The 23,242-nt window shown below is 37.9% G+C and overlaps 4 protein-coding genes and 1 long non-coding RNA gene across 8 annotated transcripts; 1 reads left to right on the top strand and 4 right to left on the bottom strand.

Annotated features, from left to right (window-relative positions):
- Nucleotides 2,009-6,652, top strand: LOC18784574 (protein REVEILLE 3). Of its 2 annotated transcripts, none has more exons than XM_007218180.2 (9): nucleotides 2,009-2,476; nucleotides 3,469-3,526; nucleotides 3,874-3,997; nucleotides 4,087-4,254; nucleotides 4,368-4,496; nucleotides 4,774-4,883; nucleotides 5,051-5,110; nucleotides 5,913-6,029; nucleotides 6,148-6,652. In XM_007218180.2, the coding sequence occupies exons 1-8, from the start codon at nucleotides 2,193-2,195 to the stop codon at nucleotides 6,018-6,020; spliced, it is 1,041 nt and encodes a 346-aa protein (XP_007218242.1). In that variant the 5' UTR covers nucleotides 2,009-2,192; the 3' UTR covers nucleotides 6,021-6,029; nucleotides 6,148-6,652. The 2 variants fall into 2 exon arrangements, with proteins under 2 accessions (XP_007218242.1, XP_007218243.1); XM_007218181.2 differs by having other exon boundaries at nucleotides 4,081-4,254.
- On the bottom strand, nucleotides 7,401-8,142 carry LOC109947634. The gene is made up of 2 exons (XR_002270409.1): nucleotides 7,797-8,142; nucleotides 7,401-7,679 (listed from the first exon to the last, which is right to left on the bottom strand). It is a non-coding gene; the product is annotated as an uncharacterized LOC109947634 (long non-coding RNA).
- On the bottom strand, nucleotides 8,615-10,593 carry LOC18786838. 3 transcript variants are annotated; one of them, XM_020558273.1, is made up of 3 exons: nucleotides 9,366-10,593; nucleotides 9,089-9,281; nucleotides 8,615-8,851 (listed from the first exon to the last, which is right to left on the bottom strand). In XM_020558273.1, the coding sequence occupies exons 1-3, from the start codon at nucleotides 10,516-10,518 to the stop codon at nucleotides 8,791-8,793; spliced, it is 1,407 nt and encodes a 468-aa protein (XP_020413862.1). In that variant the 5' UTR covers nucleotides 10,519-10,593; the 3' UTR covers nucleotides 8,615-8,790. The 3 variants fall into 3 exon arrangements, with proteins under 3 accessions (XP_020413862.1, XP_020413861.1, XP_007217949.1); XM_020558272.1 differs by having other exon boundaries at nucleotides 9,089-10,591; XM_007217887.2 differs by having other exon boundaries at nucleotides 8,615-8,846; nucleotides 9,089-10,589.
- On the bottom strand, nucleotides 12,320-19,477 carry LOC18785382. The gene is made up of 10 exons (XM_020556509.1): nucleotides 18,462-19,477; nucleotides 18,235-18,333; nucleotides 17,854-18,056; nucleotides 17,353-17,537; nucleotides 17,022-17,130; nucleotides 16,557-16,870; nucleotides 15,779-16,204; nucleotides 14,792-14,873; nucleotides 13,044-14,675; nucleotides 12,320-12,671 (listed from the first exon to the last, which is right to left on the bottom strand). Exons 1-10 carry the CDS (start codon nucleotides 18,527-18,529, stop codon nucleotides 12,511-12,513), a joined length of 3,279 nt encoding a protein of 1,092 aa, XP_020412098.1. The 5' UTR covers nucleotides 18,530-19,477; the 3' UTR covers nucleotides 12,320-12,510.
- LOC109947615 lies at nucleotides 20,760-22,035 on the bottom strand. The gene is made up of 2 exons (XM_020558185.1): nucleotides 21,344-22,035; nucleotides 20,760-21,301 (listed from the first exon to the last, which is right to left on the bottom strand). Exons 1-2 carry the CDS (start codon nucleotides 21,756-21,758, stop codon nucleotides 21,210-21,212), a joined length of 507 nt encoding a protein of 168 aa, XP_020413774.1. The 5' UTR covers nucleotides 21,759-22,035; the 3' UTR covers nucleotides 20,760-21,209.

Below are 23,242 nucleotides of genomic sequence, written 5' to 3'. Positions count from 1 at the left end.
CCTGTTAGAATTTCTTTGAATATGTTCAAGACTTGAACAAAACTCATATTGAAGAGTGGAGATGTGTACCGTTTACGGACGAGATCAAGTCCCCAACCTTGCAAGTGTAGGGTTTCGTTTACGATTGTGATCCCATTGTATGTACCAGGTGTTCTGATGGAATGGCATTTTACGGGTATCTCAATTTAATCACGTATTGTTATATATTTTAATTTTGTCACGTGATAGTGCAGTGATTGGTTTGAAATACCTTTGTATGGAAATTCTTTTTGGGGCGGGACCTTGGAATGCTGTACAACGCTTTTGGCAACTCCATTGTCCGAGGACCACCAAAGAAGTAAATAATGAGCCTCATAATTAAATTGAATTTCCCTTGCAAATTGTTATAATGCATGGCCAACAATGACCACCTAGCTTTTCCTTTTAATTAATCCTGTAGATTGCTTGGGACACTGATAATTCCAATTAAGACGTGATTACATGATTCACTTTTAATTAACTCATATTAAATTAACTAATTAGGTTTTGCTTGTTTAGTACGTCTTCTTTGACTCTGTTTACCAAAAGGAGCGTAACAGCGCTGCTGTCGACAAACTCTAGAAACTCTAGATCCTTCCCTGCACCTTTCAGATTTTGTTGGTAGAATATTATAATAATATTATTATAGATTACAGATACACTTGATGTCATTTCTTAGCCGTTTTAAATTTTTAATTGTCTTTATACTGTTCAATTCACGTTTTAGCCGCTGAATTGTTCCCGAGTTTAAGATAGATCCAACCACAATTTATGCAGTATTCAATCTCGCTGCTATGGTATTTCAATATCTCAATGTGTATAAAAATTATTTTGAATTGACAAGCTTTATGGTACTAAATATGACATATAATCACTTTTTGATAATTAAATTAGAAAAGATCAAATATGACGTATGATACTTTTACGATTATTAGATCATCAACATTTATAAATCTGACGGTCGAAACGTAGTTGGAATTAAATGTCATACATGGTAGAGCTTCCAATCTCAAAGTCCCTTAAAACATACCTAAAATTTGGCATCCGATGTGTTGTCATTCTCTTGTCTCAAAATAAGGGTATGCTCCTAAATTGGGGGTTAGAGTTTTGGTATGGGTTGCAAAAGGAGACCTTTCTGTGAAGTTAGAGATCTATCCATTTTCAAATGGAATTGTATGCCAAAACTTAAACAAAATAATGAAAAAAAAGAAAAGAAAGAAGATCAAGACAAGACTTTTCCTCATACTTGACAACCATGAAGAACAATGACAAAGTTGGACAGTGTTGGGCCACTTTGGGGGAGAGAGACTTCTGCTCACGTCACTGACCAGAGAAAAAAATGAAGGAACTTTGGGCATGCCCTTACACTCTAACCAATTGGATTATCCCACGTAGCTAAAAACTTGTGGAATTTAATATTATACGGCGTTGCACTTGCCACATGCCCCTTCCCGTATGCCCATTGCCCAGCACACAGTCTGATACCACATCGAAATGTCGCCACGTGTGCGGTCATACCCAAGACGTACGTAATGTTTTTAGTGTCCCTACCTAAATTAACAAAAATGTATTCATATTACAGCTAAAATAGAATATATGTAAAAATATATCTAAGTTAACAAATATACTGATAATTTTGATATGGTAATTAAATTTTGTCACCTAAGGCAAAATTTTATTTTTGGTTTCTATAGTTTATTGAATTTTCCACTTTGATTTTTAAGATTTTAATTATGACAATTTAACTCTTGTAATTTGATATCTATTGTAATTGAAGGACACGTTCAAATTCCTGTTAAATTTCACGATGAAATAAGAATGAGTCTGTTACTTGTTTAGGATTAGATTGAAATTAAATTGTATTTTTAAATAGTCAAAATTAAAATTACGTCGACCAAAATGGAGAAATTATCAAACTATAAAGACTAAAAATGACTTTCTTTCCTATAATTTATAAATAAATACTTAAATAGGTGGAACTGCCAAAGGCGGTTTCATTTCTACACCACATTTTCCTACCAAAACAAAAACACCAACACAAACCAAATTGTCAAGCAACAAAAAACCCACATTTCAGAAAACAGAGAAAACGCTTTCACTTTGTGTGGTTTGTTTACAAAGTTAACAGCTTTGAAGGTTGAAGCTCTGAGATCATAGGCAGCTTCTTGTAGCTTATGGTGTCTGTGAACCCAAACCCAGCTCAAGGTTTTTACTTGTTCGATCCCATGAATATGGGCCTTCCGGGTCTCAATTCTATGCCACCGCCGACAGCAACTGCTACTACAGCTTCGGCCGCGACCAGTACGACGGCTTGTACTGCGTCGTCCACGCCCACCAACGCCACGTCGTTGCTGGCAGAGGATCAAAGCAAGAAGATCCGGAAACCGTATACGATTACCAAGTCCAGGGAGAGCTGGACCGAGCAAGAGCACGACAAGTTTCTCGAAGCTCTTCAGCTGTAAGCCAGCTCAATTTTATGTTATTACTGTTGTTTTTTTGGGTTTATGTTTGCGAATTTGGGCTCTGTTTTGTTGCTCAAGAAAATTGGGGACAGGGTATGGAAAATAGATGAAAAAGCTTGGTTTTTTTACAAAATATAAGAATTAAATGGAAAAGCTTTGTTTTCAATTTCAATGACTGAACGATTGGTTTGGAATGGTTTTTTTTTTTTTTTGTTTTTTTTTTTTGGGGTAATGGATTATTTATTTTTCCTTGCCTTTCTTACTAACCAAGTAGAGAATTGGAGTTTATTGCGGGTCATTCGGTTTTTGGATATTTGGTACTTATAATTATAGATAATTTGGTGGGTTTTACTAGTCAATTTACGCCAAATATATTAATTTGGCTAAGTTGGAGTTAAAAGTTTGTCCCAAGGGTGAGTTTTTTGGGTTTTGGACTATTGGGGTAGCAGCTTTCAAGTATAAGAGAAATAAGACCTTGTATATTGTGAATGTTCTTTTGTACCTTAGGCCGTATTTGAAATTAATATATCGGTTTAGTTGATCCAACTGATCGGATTAGGTTCATTTAAGTGATGAATTTATTTTATACAAGTTTCAAATCTTGAACATTTCTTTGATTTTGGAATTTCATTATCGATACCAATTTTTAGGTAGTACTAGGTGCTTTACATAGTTTGGTATCCAAGAAAATTGAGATACAAAAGTGGTGGGGGAAAAGAAACCAAAAATAGTACTAAGCTCGTCTAAGTGGAGTTTACTGTTTTCTCAAGTCGTAATTTTTTTTTTTATTCCTTATATATTTAGATTTGTTGAATAGCAGGACTTGCCTCAGTAGGTCGCCCAAAAAAATAAAAAGATAGAGTAGAAAACTTGAATGTATGTTTAATTATTTTCATGCAAGTCATTCCTCCTTGTTTATATTTTCTTTTAAAAAAATTCGTCCTTGTTTATGTTTCATTCTTATTTTTGTTTACTTGGCTCAACTTAGATTTGATCGTGACTGGAAGAAGATTGAAGCATTTGTTGGCTCAAAAACGGTTATCCAGGTGACTACTTTTGCAGTCAAACTTATCATCTATTTGCAGATAGAAAATAAACAAAAACGTAGGAGAAATATAATACCTTTTTTTTTTTTCATTGTCTTTCTCGGGTGTATAGGGAAGAGTCATATGAATACTGGAAGAATATCAAAACATTTTGTAGGGTTCTGGAAGAATGCCTCTTAAAATTTCATGGTTGTAGCATCTATAAGTGATTATGTATATCGCTTACCTTTAGTAGGCCCTGTATCTGCTTGGTGACTTGGTCTTATCAAATTTCTTTTGGCTCCATTTCAATTCATATATGATATACATGTCTTCACTGTATTAAAGGTAAGTGATATTCCTGTCAGATACGTAGTCATGCACAGAAGTACTTTTTAAAGGTTCAGAAGAAAGGGACAAGTGAACATGTACCTCCACCTCGGCCTAAGAGGAAAGCGACTCATCCATACCCACAAAAGGCTCCAAAAAGTGGTAAACATAGTCAACCATTGTTTTATTGGAAATTTTTCTTATGGTTTTAAAAGAATTCTCGTTCATAAGTTAATTTCTTGTAGCTGCAGTTGTATCTCAAGTTGCTGGGCAGTTTCAATCTTCATCTGCTTTGCTCAATGGATACGTTTACCAGCCAGATTCTTCATTTGCGCTTGGAACTCCAGTTACCAGTGCAACTTTATCTTCGTGGAGTTATAATTCTGTGCCTCCAGTCAATGTGTCGCAAATAACTAAAGGTTTCAGCTTTTCCTGCCTGTCTTTGTGACTTATTCTTGAGAAATTTAACCATAATAAGTTGTTCCTCTATTTTGTTAAAATATGATGTATTTTTTTTCGTGTTATTTATTAGATGATGGAAGGTTAGCAGGTCCAACTGTTGCACATAACTCTTGCTACAGTAGTAGTAATGAAAGCAACCCAACAACTTGGCAAATGAGTGAGAAAGTTGATCAAGCAGATCCTGGCCAGCCACATAGAGGTTTAAATTCTTTTTCTTTTTTTAAATATGTCTTTGTTATGTTTGAATTAAGAAGTTTTATTCTTGTTAAAATTATATCAACTGCTTAAGGAGGTGATATTGGAGTGTAGCCTTTGACATCTACATTCTATCCTTAACCAGTTTCATACAGTAAGGTGTTGCTTGCTTGAAACTCATAATCAGATGTAGATTCTTCTCTGGTATTGCAATGTTCATCAGCTGTCCATGACATTTGTTTCAATTATGTTGGTATTAAATTTAGTTCCTGTATGTGCAGTTTTGCCAGATTTTGCTCAGGTGTACAAATTTATCGGCAGTGTGTTTGACCCCAATGCGACTAGTCATTTGGAGAGATTGAAAGAATTAGACCCCATAAATTTGGAAACCGTAAGTTGATTTTAAAATCTTTGTAACCAATTTTATTTATTTATTTGGCCATTCATGTCATTGAAAGAGTTCGCATTTAGACTCTAGTTTTAGAACAGTTGTTTGGTCTTGCTCTAACTGCTAAGGAAGGTGCTGATTTACTCAAGTGTTATTTGGATCCTTCCCAGGTACTTTTGCTGATGCGGAACCTCTCCCTTAATTTGACAAGTCCTGAATTTGAGGATCATGTAAGTATTCTCTTTCTCGGCTAAAGCATTTCTTTCTTGACAGACGCAACATTCTAATTGTTTGTCTTCTATGGTTTTAAAACTTTGGCATGAGTGAGTGGAGCATAATCCTTGCATCTCATGATAACATTTTCCTTTGTGTTTGGTAGCTACTAAACTGAACTTTCAATATTGCACTATTACACCTAATAGTCTACTTCATTAAGATAACCTGGTAAATTCTATTTAGCTCACAGATAGGTTAGGTTCGTGCTGACTGTACATGGTAATAGTTTATTGGTATTATTTCATCATGGAGCTTCAGAGTACGAGGAATGCATGTCTCTGATGAGAACAAAGTAGTTGTTGAAGAATTTCTGCCCATATTTTGTGCATCTAGCATCACACAGAAGTCTCCTAGTTGAAATGTGAAATTTATTTATTGATTGCTGATCCAACTATAAAGATTAAACATGATGCTTTTGTTCACAATTCAGCTATTGCCTATTATTCCCTACTTACAGTTGGCAAGCTGGTTACCACACAAGTCAATCATCTACTTGGTTGAATTTGTAAAATGATTATACGAGACTGTTACATCCATTTTGTTGCATAAGAAGATTGATTCATCTGAAAAAGTGCTTTAATTTCTAGCTTGGGACAAACTTTTCTATGCTTTGCTTGTCTTTGAGCCTTATGGAACAAGTCATGTCAATGCTTTTCACTCTTCACTTTAGATTTAGTGTCTTTCCTAGCAAACATATTAGATTTTACTAAATTTATATTGTGATTTGCATATTAACGGCTCTCCTTGTCTACACAGAGAAAACTACTTTCATCATATGATGCCGACTCTGAGAAAGCTATATCTGATAGCAATTGCAACTTTTCTTGCATTGGTAAATCAGAGAATGCCATCCTATCTGCTTAGGAAATGAAGGTAAATGGAATTTCCTCTCTTTTTGTTTTTATTTCTGAAAAGATAGAGAAGGCAAATAGAACTTTTCAACTCCTCTATATTTGCAACTAATATCTACCCATTGTTGAACTCTTAACAGTGGATTCGAGGGCAGGAGTGCTGAGCGACCAAGTTCACTAACAGTTATAGTGCGGAGAGGCTTTGTATATATGTAGAATGCGCAGTGACGAGTTTTCGAGAATATATCTGTTACTATGTAGCTTGTCGAAGGACCAACCCCAGTTTTGTGTGCATACCATACTTTGAACCTTGTCATCAAGGAATGTGGGATGATACAGTCAACTTCAATGTTTGTCCCGGAGGCTGTCTTGTATAGGGTTTCGGGTATATGGTTGTAATATTTGTTTTTTGTTTTTACATAATGTGGAATAAAAGTAGGAGCTCAAAATGGTAACAATAAGAGAAATCTGCTACCTGTATGGTTCCTGTGCCTCTTACACCATGCAAAATGGTTCCTTAACCAAAAGTTCTTGCATTTTGGGTGTACCTCGTTGAGCTTTCTGCGCTTAAATCAAATTTTGTTTAGAGGTTATAACACTTCAATAAATGGAGCATAAATATCTCTTGCGTATGCAATTTGTTTATATCATCTTGCTTTCTGACCAGATCAACGTTCACTTTCAAATGTGCATGGCAGGTTGTAAATTGTGCTACGGGTGTATTCAATTTGGAAGGGATTTTAAACGACTTTAAAAATTCGGTATTCAATCAAGATTTTAAAAGAGTATAAAAATCTGAGTGTATTTAATCTTCTAATGACTCCCTACAAAATCTAGCTGTATTGAAAAATCTAGCCTTACCCCCGTGATGTTTCGGTGGATTTCAAATATTTCCATGGTGCACCCACCCATCCAACCCACCGAAACGCCTTTCCCCTTCCACCACCACCACCACAATCATAACACCTCATACGTTGAAAAAATTCATCAAAGTTTGTACTTTGTAATAAAAAATCTACAAATCCAGACTGTAGGAGTCTACAGGCTGTAGGAGTCTACAGGATTCTCCCAGAGTCCATGTGGAATCTACAGGAGTTTATAGAAATCCATGAAATCTGTCGCTTAATAAAAGTCTTTCAAAATCCTCTGAGATCTTATTGAATACACCCGCATAATATGCATAATTCAATCGACTCTCAAACGATAATTAAATTCAAATTTGAGTATACCCTCGTGCTCGGAACGACATGGAGATCATTTTAGGACCAAATGGGTCACCCAAACAGAGCTCACGCGCTGGCAGCGCGTGAGTGGCTTGAGAAAATTCCGGCGACCAGAAAATTCTCAAATCACCCAACAATAACAGAGCAGCAAATTCCAAATATTACTACTCTTTTAACAACACACAGGCAAATACAGTTGAACTGATCGGTTGTCACATTTAAACTGCACTCCCATCATAACACAAGTGTGCAAGATTCATAATTATACTGAGGAAAATTCTAACTAATCCTCCTAATAAGGGAAAACTTACTATGCATCAATTCCATATAGATAGTATAACTATCTGCCAACAATCCACAACACAGAGAACACTGTTTCTTGAATACAAACGTCCTTGCAAGAAACCCTCCTGCTTAAAAGGGTCAACCCCCCGAGATGGATACCACACCTGAAAAAAGAAACTCCCAACCAGAATAAATTTCACAGTACAAATCAATTTGAATAGACCTCACAAATGATAAGCTAAACACAGTACGATATCAAAGCCGTAATAGCAGTTTATTACCTGCATTCCTCGGTGGCCATAATCTAACATGCAACTTCCTCAATAAGATTTGTTTTCTTCTCTGATTGACTACATGTAACCCAAAAATAATTCAATAGAATCAGTAAGCTCCCTCTAACGTTCATCAACCAAATCAAGAAGTGAAAGCTCCCCATTGACACTCTGTATTAAACACCTAGAAAAACATTTATTCTGAGGCATGTGTCTGCCGCAGAGAGCTATATACATCATTCTCAAGAGCATATACCTTGCAGGCCCTTGGGGATGATTTGATATTGCAGTGGTGGCCAGGCCATAGAGAATGAGACTGAAAAGGTTTCTACAAAAAAATAATCCTAATTCTAAGCTTTTTATTTATTTCTTGTTTATCTTTTTTGATTGAATATCAGCTGAAGAATGATAAAAAAGTGCATCGGTGGCCATGATGAGTGTTCGAGCTTACTGAAATCTTTCGGGGCAAAAATAGGCAATAAATTATTCAAGGATGACTGGGATTGTCGTCGTCTTAATGCGAAAGTTCTTGATCCTGATGGTAAAGTTTTGCCAGCTCAAATTTCCAACAAGCTTTAACAGCTTGGACTGAAAATGTGGCCGGCAACCCTCCATATTTGTTGTTCTGGAAGGGTTTAGGGGGAGGTCCAAAACGTGCAGACGTAGTGCACTTCATGAAACACAACGGTATATTTTATTTTTGGTCAAACATGAAAGATAACAGGGTATAGCAGACTAGAGTTGTGCTTAGCTGAAACTTGAGACTATAACTTTGACCATGTGAGGAGAGTTGAGCCGTTTAACCATAACAAATGAAGAAACTTGAATGAACAAAAGAGACCAATACTCGAACAAATAGATTGCAAAAGTAGGACGATACAGCCCATTCTTGAGTTTTGATTACAATAAAAAAGCAGATCAAAATAAGTTATGTTTTCATGCCATTACAAAAGCAGAGTCAACCAGACCACAAATATCTATTCTTAAATAAGCTAAGACAACACTAACTAGCTTGCATGGTCTTCTCCTCATAGCATGATTCTTCACTCGACAATTTACCTGTCCCAAAAAATACATAAATAACAAAATTTGAGCAAACCCTCCGTAATGAACAACAGTAAGATTAAAATAAGTAATCATAAATCCACACCTGCCATTTGAAATGGCAGGATACCAGCCAGCATTGCATATGTAACAAAAACATACAAAACAGATACGTGGATGTGGTAGTGTTCATTTATTCACCTTGTAAAAAAAAGCATATATAATGAAGAGAAGTAATTAGGCGTAAAACAACTTACAGAACAAAAGCACCAAGCACATTTGCATGCCGAGTGTTTTCACATGGGTGAGATGTGTGAGACAGTCTGGTATCGCAGTCAAAGAAGCGAGTATGAATATGTTTGACGTCCCTTCCCTTTGTGGTCGGTGGTGAGATTTCAAAGGTTAACGACATAATGCGCAACTTCTCAGACCTTCTAGGTGCGCTGTTGCCTGGAGAAATATATAAGCTCATAATTAGGCAGACTTTCAGACCTTCTATATGAACAAAGCAGTGGTCATATGTTGAATATGTACGACGAAAATCAGCAGGCAACTTATCCGCTTCCGCTAGAACTTGCTCCAGTGGCAATTTTTTAATAACAGACACATGATCAGGAGCAACAGAGTAGACAACAATGGCATATCCACGCTGTTTCCTCTTCTTATAACTGAACATGAAAGACTCATTGTCATCCATCAGGAGCAAAGCTTTTCCTTTAAAAGGAAGAGGACGATCGGAGAAAAAACTAGGAGTCCCAACTTCTATCCATTTTGGATGTTCCTCTTCACTAGTGTCAAAGCCATATACCATACTGGTCCGAGTCGACAGAAGGATAAAACTATCCACAATTGCACAAGAGAAGTCTCCATAGCTTCCACCAGGCTCGAGAATTGAAGGTGCGGGAAGGGGAGACCATTTCTTAGAGTTGGGGTTGAAAACCTGAAAATATGGAGGCTTTTTCTTACATAAGATTGTCTCACCGGAGAGAGCATAGAGTTTCCCCGAAACCTCCATCAGCAGGGGTTTAGGGACTTCTCCAAGCAATTTCCCAAACATACGCTCTCGGCCCCTCAGTTTGATCGTGGGATTCGGATCCCGAGTCTCAAATCCATATATAGCTCTACTCGCATCTGGTCCGAATCGCCTATCGCTGCGCTCGGCCACGGTTGAGAGGCGGGATTTCGCACCTCCGCCGAAAACAATTTGAGATCCAAAGACACCGCAACCCATATAGAAGGGAAGATACTCGCCGGTGAGAGAAGCCCGATAGCGTAATTCACTATTGCCCTTAGAGCAAGCCGCGCATTCTGTTCTGGTTGTCGTATTATCCGGATGGTTTAATTCACTACAATCCTCCTTCTCCTCGTCGGGGGCTTTGAGGGATTTGGAGCACCACGGGCATTTGGAGCACCACAGGCATTTGGTTCTATCACCATCACCACCAATAGCAGTAGGATTAGTAGGAAGGTCGGGATCACCAATAGCAGTAGGATTAGGATTAGTAGGAAGATCAGGATCAAAGCGGCAGGAGCATGATGAGGAAAACAAATCGCTCAATCTGATGGAATTAATAACGTAAGAAACAGTCTCAACCTTCAAAACCATGGAACATATATATAAGGACCTCTCATCATTCCACCTTAATGGTCCCGTCAAATCTTCCATGTCGCCGCCGCCTGCCTCCATACACCACTTGCTGCTATGATAACGGATATCCACCCAAGCGAATGCTAGCAACCTTCTCTTTAGAAGATTTTCCCTTTTTTCATTGACATGTGTCATTTTTTTTTATACTTAAAACAATGTCATTAATAATTGAGACAATCTAACTTTTATTTTTCGAACTTACCCTTATTAAAACCGTACTGGATACTGAGAAACCCTAGCCACACTCTGATTTCTTTTCTCCTTGCTGACAGCCAACCGCGAGGAAGCTAAGGGGGGGAGGTGGCCACTACCCCTCCTCCCATCCGCCCATCTTCCCCTTCCTCTCCTCATCTCCTCTTCTGTTTCTCCCATATTTTTCTTTCCTCTTATCCCCTCTTCTCCTCCTCTTCCTCTCTCCAGATAGTCTAGATATGTTTGGATCTAGGTTTGTTTGTCTGTTTGTTTTGTTTGGTTGTTTTTACAGTGTTCCAGGTGACTAGTATTGTCTTTGTCTTGGTGGCGGCGACAGTAGTGACGTTGGATTGTCTCTCCTTGTGGCTGATGTTTTGTCTCTGTTTTAACGGCAACGGCAGCAGCAACACTGGTGGTAGTTGTTGGGATGTGGTGCTCTTTTTTACTCTGCGCCGATCGAAGAACTATGCTTAGTCATAGGAGGTTTTCTTTGTCAGGCTCTGAGTTGAAGTAGAGTACTTCTCATGGATCTTTTTACTGTTGTTTCTATGTTCGTTCTCTGTGTTCTTTCCTGATTTCTGCTATGATATGACTTAGAGTTTGTGTGGGTGTCAAAGGACTATGATTTTTCTCATAGAAGGCTTCTTTTGACAATTGGGATGTTCTGCGGTCCTCTCCTATAGGTTTACTATTTAGGGTTTTTATGGTCCTCTCATGTGGGTCTACTGTATTGGTCTCTAGTTGAGGTTCTCGTCGGAAGTCTTTGCGTTAGGTTTTGTTTTTGACTTGTTCTTTTATTGTAATAGTCCAAAGTGACCTGAATTGGACTCTCATGTTAGTCCATGACGTGTTTGGTATTTTTTCCTCCTCTAGAATTTGTCCCATGAGGTTGTCCTAGGAAGGTTTTAACAAGGTCACTGTATCATGTCACTCTTTGTACTGATTTTATGAATGAATTCTCCTTCTAAACACAAAAAACTTACCCTTATTAAATATATTAACTTTCATGTTTTCTCCAATTTATCCTTTAATTTTTTTACAATTTTCTTACTACCTTGTTAAAAAATTCATATATTGATGAAGAACCACGGGTGTGGTGAAAAATTCAAATTCACGTGGAAACAAATATGTATGAACATGCCTTGTCTTGGATGTATGTTGATGTTGAATTCATTGGAATGATGTAGGTGTTCCAAGAATTGTTTTTACCATCTCATCTATTTCTGCCCCCTGGAACTAATTTTTAGGTTATTTCTTGCTGATTTTTTTAAAATAAATTTTTTTTTGTTAAAAGACTAATCCTACGACAATTGAATTGATTGTAATTTTGAATTTTTTTATTTATTTTAAAACTGACGGTTTTTTTTCTTATTTAATTTTTACCAAGATGACAAGAAAGTTTTTAAAAAAATGGATAAATTGAAAGAAATATAAAAGTCAATACATTTAATAAGGGTAAATTAGGAAAACAAAAGCTAATTTGTCTCAAGTATTAATGACATTGTTTTAAGTGTAAGTAAAGTGACACACGTCATTAAGAAAATGGAGAAAGTTTTGCTATCAATATGAGAAATGAGTTTAGATTGATTAGGGAAGTAGTTGATCCCATATCCTCACACTTCACGATTCATGACTTTCCTCATTCAAGTAAGTATACGTGCAATCAAATTAATTGCCAGGTGAAATACTAATTGCAAGAAAAATCCATTAATTACACTAGCCTCAAGATCCCATTTGAAATAAGCAATATTAAACACATCGCCCGTCCTTTGAATTGCACATCTGGCCACGAGACTCTCAATACATTGAGATATGCACAAGTTCAAACATCTGAGTCAACTACCTATACCCGAAACCCATATCAAGTTCATGTCCGTACATCCCTTGGGTATGTCCACCAGCAGCAAATGGGCGAATCTGTTTCGAATTTGACCTTAAGTCCATCTCCATGAGCCTTTGGAGTACCTCTGGATGGTTGCTTCCACCAGCAACATCAGGAGCTGAATTTTAAAGAACGTCAGTATATACCACATGCAATTTCCAAAATATAGTATAGCCTGTTCAATGTTTATAAAGCATAAAACTGAAATTCCAGCAAAGGAAAGAAGATTTCAATCGATGTTGAACTATATAGAAGAAAACAAGAAAATTTACTTATGCAATTTTTGGAGGTTTAAGAAGGCTGAATATGAAAGGGCAAGAAATATATTGTCAGAAACTTTGGCCTTTGAGAGGAGAAATACAAGTAAATGTGCACAATATCTGTCACAAACCACTTAATGGATGCATTCGCATAAAAATTCAGAGTATCATGCAGACGCAATAAAATCAACCAGAAGTACTAACAACAGATGCAAAGAGAAGTGCTTTACCGGGCGACGGCATTCCATGACCACCAAAGTTGGGCTGCCGGGGACCATAAGGAAAACCTGGCATTGGGTTCATTTCTTGCATAAAACTATTCACCTGACTGCTTGGATGAGCAGGAAGAGGTGCACCCCGGTTGGGATGAGGAGGCAGGGGTTGAGCATTGGATAATCCTTGTAGCAGGTGAGGTGGAGGAAAGTTGCCTGGTAGGTGCATCTGTTGCAACATAGGGTGATGGGCATGAGCATCAAACCCAGATTGCCCAGCGTTTGCATGATGAAAAGGTGGACGAACCATATTTGCATGAAATTGATGGTTTGGTGGAGGATCACTTCGGATAATGCCCTCTGGCGCCATAAAATTCATCTGAGAATTGATATTAGCCGGATGAGAATCTAATTGATGGAACAAGGACCCCCCATGATTCAACTGAGGATGATGGAGCTGTTGAGAAGATGGCTGAACATGAAGGTTCTGATATGGGAGATCAGGCTCTCTCATATCATAAGGACCACGAAGAAAAGGCGGACCTTCTTGGCTTACCATGATACTCCTTTCATCTTTAAAGGCCGAATTCATAGCTGCCAATTTTTCAGCAATGTCAACTTGTGTGTTTGGGGAGGAGAACAATTTGTTTTTCACTAGATTCCCAGAAGACATAAAATTTTGGATGTTCAATGGTTCACTGACTGTAATCAAGCTATCCTCTTCAGGAAGTCGAAAATCAGCAGGCCCATCAAAGACACCAATCTTAGACCCCAAGTCCGTTCCAACCTGTGATGAACCTAGTTCAATTTGAGGATTGTCAAAGCCTAGCAACCGCTCTTCAATCTTATCTGATTTTGTTTGCTTCCTTCTATGTGCTGTCGAGTCATTACTACTATGGCTAGTTGTGTTCGGTCCAATTTCAGTTGCAGATGGAAGAAGACTGTTATCTATCACGGGAAAAGGTAACCCCTGAGGCTCCACAACATCTACCCTTGCAGACCCAATTGGGCCCCTTTTAACAGAAACCGGAGCTCCAACTGATTGTAACTCTTTCATAAAAGCAGTTCCAAAGAGTGTTTCAAGAGTAAGACTCTTCCCTGAATCAGAAGCATTTTCAGCATTGTCCTCTTTTGAACTGTGAACTGCACTGCCAATAGTTGTTCCTTCAATGTCATGTAATTTTTCAAAAAATGTTGTTTCTTGATTAGGGGATGGTTCCATATCTTTCAAGCCTGTTCCCTTCTGCAACAGTGAAAGTAGGTGCTGGGATGCATGATTATCGACATTAGCTTTCAGCTGCTCGGGTTTTTTACCAGGTAAAGCCCACCTTTGAACAGGGGGCTGCAAGTTTGGACCACTTTCACTAATTTCAGACAGAATCGATTGTTCAAGGTCTTCACAAGTAAGGACTGCCGAAACTGCCTCTGGTTTATTTTTTTTAAATGGTTCCTTGGTGTTACCAACTGTTGGAGATACTAAATCTGATGTCAAAAGCCTGTCTGCCGGTTCAGAGTTTTGGGAAGAAAAAGTAGGAAGACTGTGATCATGTACCCCATCAGAAATGTGGGGTCCACCTTTTTCACCACCAACGATCAATGAAAGTAAGTCATTTCGCCTTCCAGATGAGAGATCATCACCAGATTTCTTTTCTGCAGTAAGATTGAACTAATTAGAGCTCAAATGTACATCTCCCATTCCAAGTATAAACAATTGATGTTGGAAAGCATTTTGAACTTTAAAGTCCAAAAGATCAATGGAAGCAGACCTTCTTCGCGAAACCAATGAGCAAACTTGGAAGACTGGACAGTGTCAGGGCTCCATGTCTCATCTGCTTTACTATCATGATGCTAAAGAAGCACAAAAGATATAGATGAGACTCGTGATTCAAGCTAACGATTTTGTTTTCATTTAAATGAGGAAAAAAACACACACACTGACACATATGCCAATAAGCATCAGATGGATGTAAAGCCATGAATTGCACAGTTAAAAGTGATGTGAGGGCCCTTCCACTTAGAGCATCCACAATCATGCTCTCTATTTTTTAGTTAAAATTTAGCTAAAAACACTAGAAAGCTATTTTAGGAGCTCTCTATAAAATTTCAACTCCAACCATACTCTCTAGTTTAAAGAGTCATAAAATGTAGACACAAAAGCAATAATTAAAAATAGTTGGCATAAATGCTTAAAATAATATTAAATATAGAAGCATTTAATTATAGGGAATCACTAGGAGTACTTTCTCTCTCCTCATATTTAGGAGCTCCTAGAGGTCTCCTATTTTAGGAGCTGGATAGAGAGCATGGTTGGAGGTGGGTTTTTTAAATTCCTCCCTAAATTTTAGTTGAGGAGGTGGTTTAAGGAGCCCATTGTGGATGCTCTTAACCAAGGAAAAGTGATGTGAAAGAGAACATGCAGATGGATGCTTGCAACTAAAAAACAAAAAAACTCACCTGGACCTAAATTGGACCCTAAGAACGCCTAAATGGAAAACTTCTTTGCTAAACATAATTCTGATGGACCTTATCAATAGCAGGTCTCAGTACAGTAATAGCATGTTAAATGCTCGCACAGATGCAAGATAGATATTGGGTTCAGGGGGATCACATCATGGTATGACTTTATGGTCCTAAAAAATAAGAACAAATCAAGACCTTTGTGAACTTGAAACTCGTCCTGAGTAGTAATCTTTGCAAGTATTTATAGAAAATCTATAAATACAAAAAGAAACACCATTGGACACCACAATTACCTCACTTATCTTAGAGGAACCAACACCATTTAATGCTCCAGCACTGCTAAAGAGCTTTTCCAGTATTGATGTAGAATGACCTTCATTGGATTCACCAACAATCTTATTCCCGGCCAGCTTTTCAGCATTGAGATCAATCACTTCACTATTTTTGGAGGCTTCTAAAGCTTGCGATGTATTCGATGTATCGTATATTTGACTATCAATGCCAATGATCTTATTATAGGCACCTTGGGGTGGTGACAAATTTGGATTCTTCTCACTCATGCTATCAACCGAGACATGAGTACTTGCACTTCCATGTTGCTGCTTGCCCAACACCATTTGTTCAGCTGATTGTTTCTCCACTTGTTTATCAGAAGTCCCATTTAAAACAAGTTTACTTTTGGCATGCAAAATATTTTCATCAAGTTCAGAACTCCCAACCTATCACAAGGAAGCAACAGATATTCTATTCATAACAGAACCCAACTGAAGGAACATGCAAATATTAGGAAGATTCAATCTTGGGTTGGCATTACTAAATGGTAATTTATCAGCACTATAAACTACATGATGCACTGATCAGCAAAATTAATCTAAATAAAAAAAAAAACAGACAAATTTTCAACTATTAGCCCAACATCACATGCAAGTGACAACAAAATGCTTCGGCATTCCTCAACCTAATATCTCTTGGCCCTTCTAGCAAGATTGTCATAATTTTAATTCAATAGATAACATGACCTATGTAATCCTTGAAATTACCACCTCCAATAATGTTATGCACAATGGTTACCTCCACTTCATGGGGATGGCTCAAGGACTTTGCTCCAAGATTTCTTTCCAAGACTGTGCTTGCAAAACCTGGGGGTACAAGAGGTCTGGGTGCAGGAGTTTGCAAGAGAAAAGTAGACTTTTCAGCATCATTATTTGAAGCTGGTGGTATAAGAGGCTCCTCTATTTCACTGCTTCTATGCAAAAGTCTCTTCTCATCTTTGGAATCATCCAACAGTGTGGCAAAGTCAAAATCACCTTTGTTCTTCTCTGGCTTCAGCTTCTGCTTTTCTTGAAATGCTTTCTGCTGTTCTTTTCTCATCAATTCAAACGAAGCTGAGAGGAAATTCATCAAATTTCAAACTTGCATTAACTGACATAAAAAACCTACTGACCCATACTAGAGACATATGAAAGACTAACAAGAACAGAAGAAAAGTAAAAATCACTACTTCTACCAAGCAACCTCAATGACAAGAGCAAATACCTCTTCTCTTTCTTTCCTCTTCTGCTCTATCCTCACTTGTAACCTCAGACGAACCAAATGTTTCATCATTCAATGAGTCAGTCATCTCCCTCCGTGAGTGAGGTGCTGCCTACAAATTATAGTAAGTTAGTAAAGAATAACTAGGAGGCTTTTAATTCGCATTATACTGTTCTTAAAGAGAAAAACTATCTTATCAAAAAGAAAAACATAGACAAAACCATGCAGCAGCATTTTAAAAGTGGTGGATACTTAAATCCACTACTGCAGGCATTATGCTTCTGAAAATTGTTTACAAAAACATGTTCGAGCCACAAATAAGTAAAAGGCTTACCTTGTACGGGCGGGGAGGGTGATATGGCTCGTTGGTTCTATTTAGCTGGTACGTATCATTAGGTCGAACTTTTGGTGCTGATATCCCTGCAGTAAACCCAGCAGGTCTTGGAAAGGAACCACTTCCGAGTAGTCCATCATGCTCAGGAACCTGCCAAGACCGCTTCCCATAATGCCTTCCAGAATCTGTATATCGATACAGTAATTCAGCAGGGCAGAAATACAACAGTTCAGAATTGATTTTTCTAGAGAAATAGTCTAGCCTGATATCAGCTCTACAGTGGTGGAATAAATGATGATATTGCCACTGAAATGAGCATGACACAGAATGAAGACAAAACATATTTCAATCAGAAATAAATTTCTTGATTGTTTCAAGACAGGAAATGAACATATTTTAAATACATCTGCAGTTCTACAGAGAAGAGAAATCCATATCAATCCACAACTGGATGTCAAAATTCCTATATCAAATACCAATACGAGTAATCTAAAACTTTACCTGAATCCCTATCAGATTGCGAGTCACTATCTTTATCACTCCGTCCGGTTGAACGACTTTCCCACCTTCCAGGGATTGCCCGCGAATAACCAGCTACATCCCCTCTCGTGGGTGGGGACGAACCATACTCATTTCGCCTGAAACTATGTGATGACAAACCACTAGATATCCTTTGCCGATCTTTGAAAGCATCCTCGAACTCACTGATTTAAAAAGGAAAATAACTTAAACTACGGTCATACATAATGAACAAGGCTTAATATGATATACGAGTAAAGCAGTATTAGTAACCAACCAAACAGCATAACCAGGCATCTATAATACAAAAATAACTTAAGAAATACAAGTTAACAACCGAACCAATCAAAAGAGGCATATCACCTTATAATGGACTGGTCGAACCCACTTGGCAACTTCTTGCAGATATCTAATTCACAAAACGACAGTAGGAATTCTCTCGTATATGACAATTTCGACTTCCTGGACCATAAGAGGAACAATATTGTTATAGTTCACCAATGACAAAGGAATGAAAAATTCATGAATAGATATACAAGAAGAACTACATCAATTAGTAAAACCAGAAGTGCCAAAGACAAATTTATTACTTTTGAATTTCGTTATCCGTTTCAGTAGGCTGATCTGGTGACTGTGTGTCTTCATTCTCTAAGCTCATTCTGCAAATAGTCGATGCAAACAGTATATCCCAACTACAAGCTAATCAGAGTGTCCTCCCAACCGTAAAAACAACCACTCTTCAATCAACAGTCACGACTCCAAGCTCAAAAGGCAAAGCCCAAAAACCATATCAACATCCAAATCAACGCAAGGGTTTCCTACCTCCAGAGGAAGCTTCAATTTAATACATCCACTAATTGCCTAATTGCTACACCAATTCTAACCCAGAAAGTCAATTTGATACACAAAGTTATACAATTCAGTGCAAAAAAATTAGTAAGCCCAGCTCAGGCATCACCCATTACCAAATCCCAAATCCAATTTCTCAACTCCCGAGCAATACAAATCAGCCCAAAAAAAGTCTACGCCACTGCCACTAGACCCTAAAATAGAGCAAATCCATTCTCTGATCCAGCTCAATCTAGAACAATATCCAATACATCCAATATTCCAAAAATTACCAAAACTCTCCCTAATCAATCTTTGTCCAATTCAAAACACCGAAGCACAAATATATACACATACTAGTATGATCAACCTATTCTGCAAATCCAAACTCGAACCTTGCGTAGATTCAAGAAATTTTTATCAAAAAAATCCTCAAATTTTGGTTGGTATAAGCATCAGATGAGCAACAAGCCTAGGGTTTCTTTGCCTTCAAAATATATTTTTTTAAGATCTTACAAACCTAAGGTATTATTATGGAGGAACTACCGGGATCCAAATGAAAAGAAAGGGACAGAGAGAGAGAGCGAGAGAGACAGATTCACTGAAAAATTAGGGTTTGATTTCTGCCTTGTTCTCCTTTCGATCGAGATGAGAGAGAGAGAGAGAGAGAGAGAGAGTATTAGTGGGAGATTCAGAGCGCGAGAGAGTTGTTTAGAGAGAGAGAGAGAGAGAGAGAGGCAAAGCAAAGGGTCTCCTGTTGCGGAAAAGACCTCCTTCACCTTCACATCGCTGAGAAATAAAATAATAATATTTTTAAATATTATGAAACACATGTGACGCGCTTCTTTTACTCGTGACCGCACGCTCTCTCTCTCTCTCTCTCTCTCTCTCTCTCTCTTTTTGTTTTTTAATATACTGAATTTTAGATTGATACATGGATATATTGCTTTCACCTCTTTATGTTGATATAGTCTGGTCTAGCTAGCTCTACCTCTACCTTCCCTCGCATTTTCCTTTTGCATTTTTTCCTTTCTTTTTCATCCCGCAATGCAATGCAATGTGTTGTGATAGTTTTATAGATCTTAAATCAATCGAATTGAAAATTATTCAACTTGTGTCATAACAATTAGGTGATCATGAACGAATCCAGTATTTTAAAATGGACTTAACTGGATTTTGTTAAATTTAGAGAAAAAAAAAACGTTTTTCAAGTATGATATACAGATTTTTGATAAAATATGAAAAATAGACTTTTGAAATACTAATGTTTTTAATGATATTTTTGTCAGTTTGTATTCCTTACATCTTAAATAAGCAAACACAATTTTATGAGATTTTAGTGTAAATTATACATTAACTTATTGAGGTATCAATATTGGTATAAAATGTATCTTATACTAAAACTAGATTTTCATATTTTGATTTGTTGTGAATTTGATTTTATGGTATTTTTAATTGAATCCAAATGGATGGTACTTCCTTATTTACATTATAAACTTAAGTAAATGGAGTAACATAAAAGTAAATTCAAGTAAATAGACAAAACATTTACTTAAATGTTTTGAATGGAAATAAGGCAAGGCAATATAAGGAAGAAAAAAGAAGAAGGCAATAGGTGGCTCGTGAGTGGCCCTGCCCAAAAAGCCCACTTAAGCCAGGCCCAATGGATGGGCTCATTTCAATCCCTTTTAAACCAAAAGCCCGACAAGGGGCGGCCCCTAGCTGGTTATGTCTATTTGATTAAATAGTTATGTTTTGTGTGTGTGTGTAAAGACTACAACACATTTTAAAATATAATTAAAAAAATATGTATGATCTATGTACTCTATTTGACTAAATAGTTTTTTTCTGTTGTAATAGTGGAGTTCCCAAAATGCCCCCCAAATATGCCTATAAATACTTCCCCTTCCTACTTGTAAAGATAGACAGAAACATTCAATAAGAGAACAAAACATTCTCTTCATTCTCTCTCTCAATTTCCTCTCCAAATTCAGATAGATTTATAACACGTTATCAGCACGAATTCGTTTTTAAAAATACCAGCTGAATTCTCTGATTTTTCTCTCTGCTTCTGGTTTCTTCTCTCTGTCTCTTCTTTGTTTTGTGTCTCAGAGGCACAACCTTCTGTTATCAGGAATCTCAACTCCATAATCAGAAAACAAACACCAAATGGGTGTTCTTAGCAAATTTATCTCCATCTTCTTCCCCCTTGTTGTTTTGCTAATCACACCCACAACCCTGCAACTACTTGGCCACCTCACTCACCGAGTTTGTCTCTCTGGTTCCAGATGGAGACCTACGAGGAAAACCCAATTTTTCTGTACCAGTCTAGCTCTCTCACGCATTTATTCAAACACCTGTAGGATTTTGGTAGATTGGTGCTGATTCTACCAATTTATATGGTTCCAATAGATTGTGATGATGCTGATGGTGCTCGACAATAATAGCCATCCTTCTGGTTTTTCTCATCTCCTAAAAAAAAAAAAAAAAAAAAAGAGAAAAACCAGCGACTACCCGTTTCTGGAGCAGCAAGCCTCGAGACCTCGAACATGCCGAGCAAGCCATGGCGGTTGTGGTGTTGAGCATGACCAACCTCTGCAACCTCTTCTTCACGCCTGCACTTCTCGAACAAACGAACAGCAACCTCTGTTGAATGGATGCCTTGGTGGGCTCCGCCTTCTCCATCGGGGATGGTCGCGGCCGTCTCTTCGTGAAGCAGAACGTGGAGGCGCTGCCCAGACCCTGCGACAGGTGAGCGAGTCAGGCTCGATGGGAGAGGTGTGGTTGAGGAGGATGTTGCGGAACTCGTCCTCGAGCCTCGCCATGGCGATCTGGATGGCAGAGTTAAGCTTGGTCTGGTCGTCGACGGAGACGAGGGAGGCGGAGGACATGGAGCGTTGGATTTCATCAACGGCCTGCAAGTAGCGATCGACTTCGTCGCGGTGGCCTTCGAATATCATTCGTTCCCTGGCTTCTTCAGAGGCCGTCGAGTCCCACAGAAGAATAATCCTCTCCGCCGCGTCGAGCTCTGTAGGCGAAGGCGGAGTTGGAGCTTCCATGAAACGCTGCGTTTTGAGCTGCTGGTGGTGGTGGCGATAGTTGGAAGTTCAGGAAGTAGACGATGGTCTTCGAAAGGCAGCTGTGAAAAAAAAATTTGTTGCTCTGGAGCGTTAGGGACAGGCCAAACAACTCCTCACTCGCTGCCTCAATCTCGGCATCTCTGCTCTTCGTTCCGATCTCGCCGCCATTGATGTTGTTGAGCTTGTTGCTGAGTCCCTTTTCAGCGGCAGATCTAGAGCCAGCCCGGGTCCGATGACCCTGGTCTCAAGCTTCTTCCCCGACACATACCCTGACTCAGAGTACATGTGACTTTGAGGGATGCGTGGGTTTGGCAATATGAGTGCATCCCAGAAAACCAATTTTTGTCATTGAGAATGTATTAGATGCTCTCAGAGACAGTGGACATAGAGAGAAAAGTTCAGAGCACCCACCGAAATGATGAGATTCCCAGCAGCACCCACAAAACATGATAAAGAATTGCAAGTGGGCCGTGGGTTTGCTTTCCAAAATGGTAAGTGTAAACAACAATTGGCTGGGGTCGGATAAACAATTAAAAAATAAATAAATAAATAAAAGCCACCCACTTGGTCTCTTGCCTTTGGAATCTTAACGTGCACTTCGGTCGGGGTAATTATGACTTCCACTTTATAAAATAATTTAATATAATATTATATTATTTGATTGTGGTGTTGATATGAACCCACAAATAATTGCCTTTACTTTATCGCAAATTTATTTTTACTTAAAGTATGATGTGGAATTGACCCTCATACTTTATGAATTTACTTTACAACACATTTATTTTATTTACTGTATGGTGTAGGTTTATTACCCATACAACATTATTTATTTAAAAGGGTGGTGCGGGTTTATCGTCCACGCCTTTACTTTTATTTAAATGTATGAAGCAGAATTAGTGCCCATACAAACATGTTTACTTTATCGTAAATTTACTTTTACTTAAAATATGATGTGGAATTAACCCTCATACTTTATGAATTTACTTTACCGCACATTTAATTTTATTTAATATATGGTGCGGAATTAACGTCCATATAGCAAGTAATTTATTTTATCATTTACTTTTACTTAAAGTATGATGAGGAATTAACCCTCATACCTTATGAATTTACTTTACTGCACATTTACTTTTATTAAAAGTATGATGTGGAATTAACCCTCATACTTTATATTTCCTTTTATTTAAAGTATGGTGCGGGTTTATCGTCCATACCAGTAATTTATTTACCAGTAATTTATTTTATGGATTAAATGTGTTGTATGATGAGTTTTTACAGTATGCAGATCAGGACCAGAAGTTCCTTGATCCTCATCATACAATTACATCAGGACTTGAAGATCCTTGATGATGATGTTAATATGAGAGCTGGCACTCTCTCCGGCACTATATTTGTAAACATGTGATTGGACTTGAAGGTCCTTGATCCTTGACATGTAAATAAGGACCTGGGGTTCCTTAATG

The sequence above is a fragment of the Prunus persica genome, chromosome G2 (genome assembly GCF_000346465.2).
Source record: "Prunus persica cultivar Lovell chromosome G2, Prunus_persica_NCBIv2, whole genome shotgun sequence".
Lineage (NCBI taxonomy): Eukaryota > Viridiplantae > Streptophyta > Magnoliopsida > Rosales > Rosaceae > Prunus > Prunus persica.
This window is presented reverse-complemented; position numbering and strand designations above follow the sequence as displayed.

Coding starts and splice junctions, on each gene's coding strand:
- LOC18784574 (XM_007218181.2), top strand. CDS start 2,193: ATGGTGTCTGTGAACCCAAACCCAGCTCAAGGTTTTTACTTGTTCGAT. Junction 2,477..3,468: donor TTTCTCGAAGCTCTTCAGCT/GTAAGCCAGCTC, acceptor GGCTCAACTTAG/ATTTGATCGTGACTGGAAGA. Junction 3,998..4,080: donor ACAAAAGGCTCCAAAAAGTG/GTAAACATAGTC, acceptor AATTTCTTGTAG/CTGCAGTTGTATCTCAAGTT.
- LOC18786838 (XM_020558272.1), bottom strand. CDS start 10,518: ATGGAGGCAGGCGGCGGCGACATGGAAGATTTGACGGGACCATTAAGG. Junction 8,852..9,088: donor GTGCTTGGTGCTTTTGTTCT/GTAAGTTGTTTT, acceptor TGTATTTTTTGG/GACAGGTAAATTGTCGAGTG.
- LOC18785382 (XM_020556509.1), bottom strand. CDS start 18,529: ATGAGCTTAGAGAATGAAGACACACAGTCACCAGATCAGCCTACTGAA. Junction 17,538..17,853: donor GCAATCTGATAGGGATTCAG/GTAAAGTTTTAG, acceptor ATCGATATACAG/ATTCTGGAAGGCATTATGGG. Junction 16,205..16,556: donor GCCATCCCCATGAAGTGGAG/GTAACCATTGTG, acceptor TCCTTGTGATAG/GTTGGGAGTTCTGAACTTGA.
- LOC109947615 (XM_020558185.1), bottom strand. CDS start 21,758: ATGGAAGCTCCAACTCCGCCTTCGCCTACAGAGCTCGACGCGGCGGAG. Junction 21,302..21,343: donor AAGGCATCCATTCAACAGAG/GTTGCTGTTCGT, acceptor CGTGAAGAAGAG/GTTGCAGAGGTTGGTCATGC.